This window comes from Sinohyriopsis cumingii, chromosome 6, assembly GCF_028554795.1.
Source record: "Sinohyriopsis cumingii isolate HCF-2022 chromosome 6, ASM2855479v2, whole genome shotgun sequence".
Taxonomy (NCBI): Eukaryota; Metazoa; Mollusca; class Bivalvia; order Unionida; family Unionidae; genus Sinohyriopsis; species Sinohyriopsis cumingii.
The window spans coordinates 136566635-136575948 of NC_142966.1; the positions used below are offsets into that span (position 1 = coordinate 136566635).

At 33.3% G+C, this 9314-nt stretch overlaps 1 protein-coding gene across 3 annotated transcripts in view; it reads left to right on the forward strand.

Annotated features, from left to right (window-relative positions):
• The window catches only part of LOC149798071 (uncharacterized), a 72336-nt gene extending 64171 nt beyond the window's left edge, over nucleotides 1-8165 (forward strand). For all 3 annotated transcript variants that reach the window (XM_089963151.1, XM_089963153.1, XM_089963152.1), the window contains exon 16: nucleotides 1882-8165. In XM_089963151.1, the coding sequence (XP_089819277.1) occupies nucleotides 1882-2058 (177 nt within the window). In that variant the 3' untranslated portion in view covers nucleotides 2059-8165. The remainder of the gene's footprint in view (nucleotides 1-1881) is intronic.
• Nucleotides 8166-9314: the final 1149 nt, after the last annotated feature.

Below are 9314 nucleotides of genomic sequence, written 5' to 3' on the forward strand. Positions count from 1 at the left end.
TTTCTGCACATTAAGTTTAGTTCAAGACCATATGTCCAGGTCAGTCAGACCAAAAGATCAGTAATATGAAATCAGCACAGAGGTTTATTTAGTGCTGTACTTTTGTTTCAACTTGCTTTGATTTATATGCAACATGTTTAAAGAAGACCAAATTCATGTTCACGTGAGACTGGATATATTTAATGGCATGTCTGTCATTCAGACCAAATTCTTGTTCACCTGAGACTGGCTGTTTCAATGCTTGACTGTCATTCAGACAGAATTCATCTTCACATGAGGCTGGCTGTTTAATGGCATGACTGTCATTCAGACCAAATTCATCTTCACATGAAGCTGGCTGTTTTATGGCATGATTGTCATTCACACCAAATTCATCTTCTTATGAGGCTGGTTGTTTTATGGCACGACTGTCATTCAGAGCAAATTCATGTTCACGTGAGACTGGTTGTTTAAATGCTTGACTGTCATTCAGAATGAATTCATGTTCACTTGAGGCTGGCTGTTTTATGGCATGACTGTCATTCAGACAAAATTCATGTTCACCTGAGACTGAATCTTTAATTGCATGACTGTCGTTCAGACCAAATTCATCTTCACATGACTGTTATTCAGACCAAATTGATCTTCACATGAGGCTGGCTGTTTAATGGCACAACTGTCATACAGACCAAATTCATCTTCACATGAGACTTGATATATTGAATGGCATGACTGTCATTCAGACCAAATTCATGTTTACATGAGGCTGGCTGCTTAACGGCATGACTGTCATTCAGACCAAATTCATCTTCACATGCGGCTGGCTGTTTTATGGCATGACTGTCATACAGATCGCTCCCTCTGATTTGATGTTCATATTGACTTGAGGTTTTTATCTCAAGACTTATGATAATCTTTAGTCCTAAATTAAAATGGTGCCCCTCAGACATCCAGTATTACTACCATGGCATCCATTTTTGAAAATTTATCACTATTATTCCTGAGTGGATGGTTGTATTGAAGTGGGAGTTTCATTCAAAGACTTGGTATGATGCATAGTTGATCCAGAATGAAAATAATGCCAATCTGACATCCAATGTGGCCATGATGGTGCCATCTTAGACATTTTCTATCTCATTCAGCTCCTTAACATATGGTTGTATTGACATGTACTTTTTACTGAAAGACTTCATATGATTTCTAGTTGGTCATAAATGAACATTTTGCAAATTAGACAGCCATTATGATCACTCTCTCTATCATCATTAGAACACTGAACACTTGAAAATCTTTTTATCACTACTTCCCCTGAATGGATGCTCACATTGGCATTGGTTTTGTACTAAAAGACTTCTTATGATATTTAATGGGATCATAGTTGGTCCTAACAATATGGTGTTTGTTGGACATCCAATATGGCTACCATGGTGGCCATCTTGAAAATCTTGCTGTCACAGCTCCTCCTGAATGAATGGTCATATTTAGATCGAGTTTTCACTATCAGGATTTGCCATATACATAATGTATATTTCACAAATATTTGCAGGGATAAAGTGGAGCTTCCTTAGTTTGGAAACTATATAAACAAACAATGTATTTTTTTATAAATATTTTGCATGGAGACAGGGGGAGATTCTTAGTTTGGAAACTATATACACAAACAATATATATTTGTTTAAATATGTACATGGAGATGGTGCTAGTCCCTTGGTTTGGAAACTATATCTACAAATGTATAGTTTGCAAATTAATATGTAGCAGGGAGAAAGTGAGAATCCTTAGTGTTTGAACTGTTTATATATATATATATATATATATATATATATATATATATATATATATATATATATATATATATATATATATATATACAGACAATGTATATTTTGCAAATATTTTCAGGGTGATAGTGGAAGTCCCTTAATGTGTCAAGATGTGAGAGGGCACTGGTCACAAGCAGGAATCATGAGTAGTGGTCATGAGGCATGTGATGGAAAACAGTTTAACCGAGCCAATAGATTCACCAGAATGACCAATATTGTGGACTGGATTGTAAAGATTATGAAGAATAACTCATAAGCTTTCATACATATTGGGTGTAGTAGAATTGAATAGTCTGATGTTGCTTTGATCTCAGATTAACATGGCAATCAACAGAGAGCTTGGAAGGGTTAAAAAAGTGTATTAATTTATTCCTTCACTTTTTAAAGATAAAGTGGTGATATGTCCCACCCATTTTTTTGCATTCATATTATTCATCTGTTATGACCATGTCCCACCTATATGGATTTGTATTTTTTATCTGCTTTGACCATGTCCCACCTGTTTTTCGCATTTGTATTATTCATATGTTATGACCATGTCCCACAATTGTCTATTTGCATTTGTATTATTCATCTATTATGAAATGACTTATTGCACTTTTTGGAAGGCATGCAGACTTACTGCTTGCAACACATGTGCAGTTTTCCAAAATGGTATAAAATAATGATCATTCTATCCAAGGCCAAGTTCAAGGGTTGGAGATGTGTATAAGTTAAAAAGAGAAAAGTTTTCATATACAATATTTTAAACAATCTTTTGTTTTAAATTTACGGATATGACAGCTTTTTAAAAATTTCTTGTTCTCTATAGTTGTAAGTAGAAAAAACTGCATCCCTTATGAAATTTCCTAACATTAAATACACTTATTGAAGACAAGCACACCAAATCCATTTATTGATGTACCTTTACCTTAAATTAAGGAAATAGTCCTCAGATTTGGGCTGTGTTCAGAAATAGTCCTCTGATTTGGGCTGTGTTCAGAAATAGTCCTCTGATTTGGGCTGTGTTCAGAAATAGTCCTCTGATTTGGGCTGTGTTCAGAAATAGTCCTCTGATTTGGGCTGTGTTCAGAAATAGTCCTCAGATTTGGGCTGTGTTCAGAAATAGTCCTCAGATTTGGGCTGTGTTCAGAAATAGTCCTCTGATTTGGGATGTGTTCGGAAATAGCCCTCAGATGTGGGATGTGTTCTTCGATTCATTGTAACTGTATATCCTTATGTGTAAGTCAGGTCTATTGGCAAAATACATTGACCCTGATCTGTCATTGCATGTGGCACTGGCTCATCAGAGTCATTGTATCTTGTTATCCAACTCATTTGCAAGACAGGTCAAATGGCAGACAACATTGACCTTGATCTGCCTTTGTTAGCCGATCCTAGTCAGTGTAGCTTGTCATCCTTCTCATGTGCAAGACAGGTCAAATGGCAGACATCATTGACTTTGATCTGTCATTGCTAGCCAATCAGAGTCATTGTAGCCATTAATCCTGATCACTCCTAACAAGATGTATAGACCAAGATCTGCCATCTGATTATACAGTTGGATCTGTCTTGTATGTCAAGTATATATACTATGTAATAGTGTTCAATATCTGAAACCCTGTATAAAGTGTGACTATAATTTTATGTTAATGGAAATAGTGGGATGAATAAGTTACAGTAGAGTATCTCTCTTGTAAAAATCCTTTATTTTTTTGTTTATTATATGCACAATTTGTGGTATTTACATACATGAAGTGTTGTTTTTAAATGAGAAAAAAACAATGTTTTTTTTAAAACTTCATTACACTTGGTTTATTTCTTCATATGTGCATTTGTACATATATTCCAAGTAGCACACAAGGTTGTGTATGGCAAAATGTGCAATAATTTCTTTACAGTTATTATTCAGTGTAATATAAATTTTATGTAGCATCTATTTGATGCAATTCTTATTTGATAATGTGAACTTTATATCCTTAAAAGTTTACATTCCTTTTTTTTTATAAATTTTTATTCTGACTTGGTTGTGTAATTATGTTGAAATGGGTTGTGAGAAATGTGTTTTAATCACATTTTGTAGGAAAGTACATACCCAGTCGAAGGTATGAGTTATGGAGATGTGTCTGACTGTCTCTTTCTTTTTCAGTCTGAATTCCATAAATATGTGTATTTGTTTCTGTACAGACAAAATGAAATACAAATTAGCAGTAGCACCTAATGTATTCACTGTCACATTTTAAGCATGCATAGGCATTTTCTGTGTTTGTGTTTACAAATTTAGGAATGTAACAATATTTCATTCTAATGTAGAGAATTGTGGTACTTTATGAAATTTGGCAACATTTGTACACTATAATTGATCTTATCAGTAAGAAGTGTTGAAAAGTAAGGTATGGTAATTGTGAAAGCAAAAATGAAGCTGCTGAATCGCTATACATAAAAAACAATAACGAAATATGTAGAAATGGGAATGATGTACACATTATAAGGACCTTCACTATAACAGTTGCTGTTATAAGGCAAGTGTGACCCTGGTTCCTCATTTCATTACATTTTGTTTTGTACTTTATTACATGTTACCCTCACTGCAAGACAGCATACTGTATCATTCCGATGGACAATATTATAAGAGTGCAGTAATTTTTATGAGGGGGTCTGTATATGGAAATAGGCACATATCTTCTGATATTTTATTTTTATTCTTCATTATAAAGAAAGATTATATTGAAGTTGATAGGATAGAACATCTGCATTTGATGCTTCTAAAAAGTGTAAGAAAATGTCTTTAAAAGCGACAGTTTCACCTGTTATAACATCTATGTGATTTATAAACATCAGTAAATATAATAGTCATGTTTTCAGTGGTTGTGAAAAGATATGTAATTTTTTAAAAGAATTATTTATATTGATATCAGTGACATGTTACTTTTTACATACTTGTTGAAATAATGTTGTAAAATTCATGAATTATGTCACATCATGTACAAGTTTTTTCAAAGTTGTTTTAATAATCTTTCTTTTTTGTAATTATTAACAATACTTGTACCAAACTAAATATCCATACCTTGTGTGAGTGTGACAGCATGTGGTGTTATTTCACCTTTTCACACCTATCCAGTTTATCATAAGGAGTCCGATATAGAAAGTTATGGGGAAATTATACCTACAAAACTGCAGGATATAATGCAATCCATACTGGAGGGGAGATAACCCTTCAGCAGATATGACAATGGTACTATATAAATCAGACTTCCTTCTGAAACTGGTAGATGCCAGAGTTTGAAATATCTCTAAAAGAAAATGTCAACTATGTTCCTTGCAAAATATTGGTGATACATGTCATTATCAACTTAATTGTCATCATTCTACCAAATCAGTGGAATATTATACGATAAAAAGTATCTTATAAATGTAAGCATATTCAAATTTGGAGAATTAAAAAAAAAACTACATGTTTGTTCCCATTTTATAAGGCCACCCCTTCTGCAGGGGGAAAGTGATATAAGAGGGGTGGCTTTTCAAGAAGGGGATCACACAGATAAGAGTAATAAATACATATGAAGTATGAAAGGCATAGTTCATTTATAAATATTTTATATTTTCATTTTGAAGTCACATGAATCTTGTGGAATTAATATCATTAAACTGATAATAATGCTGTTTAAAATAATTATGACAGAGCATGAATCTCATTGCAAAGAGAAATTTTGTCAGTAGAATGAGGATATACTCATTTTTTACTGTAACTACAATTCTCTGTTGAAGCTGACTCAATGATATTATAGTTATCTCCATCCATTCCACTTTTATTCTGTAGCATAATGTATATTAATGTGTTATTTGAATTGTTCTGATGTCAGAATTTCTCAGTAGTAATCATAAAACTCACTTCATTTAGTCAAATTAATTTCACTTTACCTACTGAAACATTTATGCTTTTTGCAACATCTTGTTCCTTCACTGGGAACCATACCACTTTTGACCAGTCAATGTAGATATTATGGTAAATGCTCCTGTCCACCTAGCTAGTACACAAATTACTCAGTGTTTATAAAGGTCGTGAACTTGACACATGATTGACTGGTTTTAGTTTGGTATCTTTGTTAATACATTGATAATCTAACAGAGAAGTCCAAAAGGACTAACACACCATTCTAATATGGTGTCTGGACATCACACTGATTTGAGCTGAACAATACTGTGCTTCTCAGTTATCACTTTTGTCATCTTGATAATTATCAGTTATATTAATAGCTTGTAACTATCTAGGTGACAATATTTAAGGAACATATGACAATAAGAATTCCCATGTAAACTTAAACAACTTAAACTAATTGTTTTTAAAAAAAAATAATTCTGACCCTTATGTAAACTGATGATTGTCACTATTATTAATTTTATTGTAATATTATGGTATATACTTGTACCTAACTAGTAATATTATGGTATATGCTTGAATCTAATGAGTAATATTATAGTATGTACTTGTATCTAACTAGTAATATTATGGTATATGCTTGAATCTAATGAGTAATATTATAGTATGTACTTGAATCTAACTATTAATATTATGGTATATGCTTGAATCTAATGAGTAATATTATAGCATGTACTTGTATCTAACTAGTAATATTATGGTATATGCTTGAATCTAATGAGTAATATTATAGGATGTACTTGTATCTAACTAGTAATATTATGGTATACACTTGTATCAAACTAGTAAAACCCAGATCTTCACTTCTTTTACATGGGACAGTAAAAGATCTTTCATGTTCTTTTAGTTGAATGTGATTGACAGCAAATAAATCTAGAGTGTTATATTGACAGTAAGGCCTTACATGGTATTTTGGTTTGAATGTGGTTGACAGTACAAAAATCCAGAGTGTTATATTGACAGTAAGGCCTTACATGGCATTTGGGTTGGAATGTGATTAATTGCATAGTATCGGGAGTGCTATGTGGAAGGTCATACATGTGTTGTTCCTTTAGTTGAATTTGATTGATTGCATAGTATCAGGAGTGTCATATGGAAGGCCATACATTTAGTGTTGTTTGTTTAGTCGAATGTGAATGTATGCAAAGAATTCAGGAGTGTTATATTGACAGCAAGATTGTGTATTATTCTACTTAAAATTGTTTTGACTCAGAGTGTTTCTTTGTTTTTGAGGACTGACATAAAATGTATTATAGTCAAAACATCTTTGTTTTGTTGAATACAGTGTAGGTTCAGTGTCAGTGAAGTTGAATACAGTGTAGGTTTAGTGTCAGTGAAGTTGAATACAGTATAGGTTCAGTGTCAGTGAAGTTGAATACAGTGTAGGTTCAGTGTCAGTGAAGTTGAATAAGTGTAGATTCAGTGTCAGTGAAGTTGAATACAGTGTAGGTTCAGTGTCAGTGAAGTTGAATACAGTGTAGATTCAGTGTCATTGAAGTTGAATACAGTGTAGGTGCAGTGTCAGTAAAGTTTCGGTAGCAATGACATTGTTTATTCTGATTAATTCTGTGTATCACAACCAGTTGTGCAATTTTTTCATGTCCTAAGTCTCTTTATAAGGTAAAGATAATTGACAAGTCTTAATTCACCCTTTGCGCTGAGATATGTTTCTTGATAGTGTTCTGGCTGTGATGGACTTTTTTAAAGAGTGTGGGGTAATTCATGTACAAATTTGACCTTGTGTTTTAAGGATCTTGTGCATTTGCTTTATCTTAGTAATGTACGCCTGTTTACATTGTTTATACCTAAATTTACTTTGCACTCTTTAGTCAGGATTATACCAATGTATGGTTAAATCACTTACATACATACATACATACATACACACATACATACATCATGAAAGTGGCATTTTTTATTACTTTTTTAAAATACATATCATATTTGCTGCTTAGTTTTCTTTTTTGTGTATTAATTATACACTGCCTATTTATGTATTGTTGATAATTGTAATGTTTGTTGGATAAAATGCCTTGTTTAAATTAATTTGTCATGAGAAAACTAAAAGTTAATAGATAGCTGTCTTTTGAACTCTGTTCACAGATGATTTATTTTATATAAGATCAAATGTATTGTTGTACAGTGGAACCTGTCTTGAAAGACCACCCCTTCTGCCAAAACATAATGGTCTCTCATAACAGGTTATAACACTATATAATCTCTAAATCTGTACATGGAGAACCTGGTCTCTCAAGACAGGCGGTCTCTCATAGCAGTGGTCTCTCAAGACAGGTTTTACTGTATAAAGTGATATAAAAGAGACTAAAGTATTTCTCTAATGCCATTTATTTGGTTGTATTTGCTTGCTTGTATTTGTTTCAATCAAAATATAGTTCAAAGTGTTATGTGTCTTGAGTAATATCATTAAATGAACCTTTGTTAAATCGTTGACTTATTCTTTTCATAAAAACATTTCAGTATTATATCATCTAAGCCACTATTTCTCTTTCTTCACTACTTGAAAAGTTGGATGCCTTTCAGTTGTTAATATCAAAGTACCTCTATTTCTCTTTCTTCGCTACTTGAAAAGTTGGATGCCTTTCTGTTGTACATATCAAAGTACACCAAGCTGTTTACTTATTCCTTGTTCATTAATCAGAAACCAATTTCTTATTCCCAATTCAATAAACTCAACTTATTGCTATCCTGTTTGAATTAAACAAAATATAACCAACCTGAATCCCACTTAATGTATTTTAACATCAACCCCTCTATACTATATTTTTAGTTAGGGACTTGCTCTGAAAGAGTAAAACATAGTTTACATGAATTTTGTTGAGCGGACTCCAAGAAATAGAAGATTCAATAGATGTTAGGTACAAAATCCATTTAGGGATGTGCCTCCAATGTCCACCTATGGAGTAATAAGATCCCTTTCTTACATTATTTTGATTCTGGACCAGTTTCAGATTTTTTCATTGGGGACCTGTTTGGACCCAAGAGAATATTTTGATGAAATTTGTGATGCTGAATCAGAAAAATGGGAGTCCCAATATGGTATAACGGTACCAATTGCGCAAGTCCAGGTGGGTGGAGCTTAAGGTGCAGGGAACATTGCATTCAGAAATAAAGAACAACACTAGCTGTGATTGGTGCATTATGTAAGAGTTGTACTTTCTGTAAGGCTTAAAAAAGTTCAGCCTCTTGGCAAACATGTGAGATATGTTAATTTCTATCTAGATCATATTTTGTAATTTTTATGATTTTTTAAAATGTGGTACACATTGCCAGAGGCGTAGCTATGATATTTTGCGCCTGGGGACGAACTATAAAATTGGCGCCCCAGCCCCCTCCCCGTTTAATCACATTTTTGAATATTACCCTTGTTTACTTATTATAATGTAACGTTGTAAGCCTCATTTTGGTGCCCCTGTACCTTGGCGCCTGGGGACATATGTACCCCCCTGCCCCCCCCCAGCTACGCCTCTGCACATTGCTGAAACTGAGTCTATTGTGACTAGATAACTCTTATCCCTGTCTAGTTCCAGCAGAGTTATCTCTCTTAAATGCAATGGAGTACCTGGTTTTGTCCT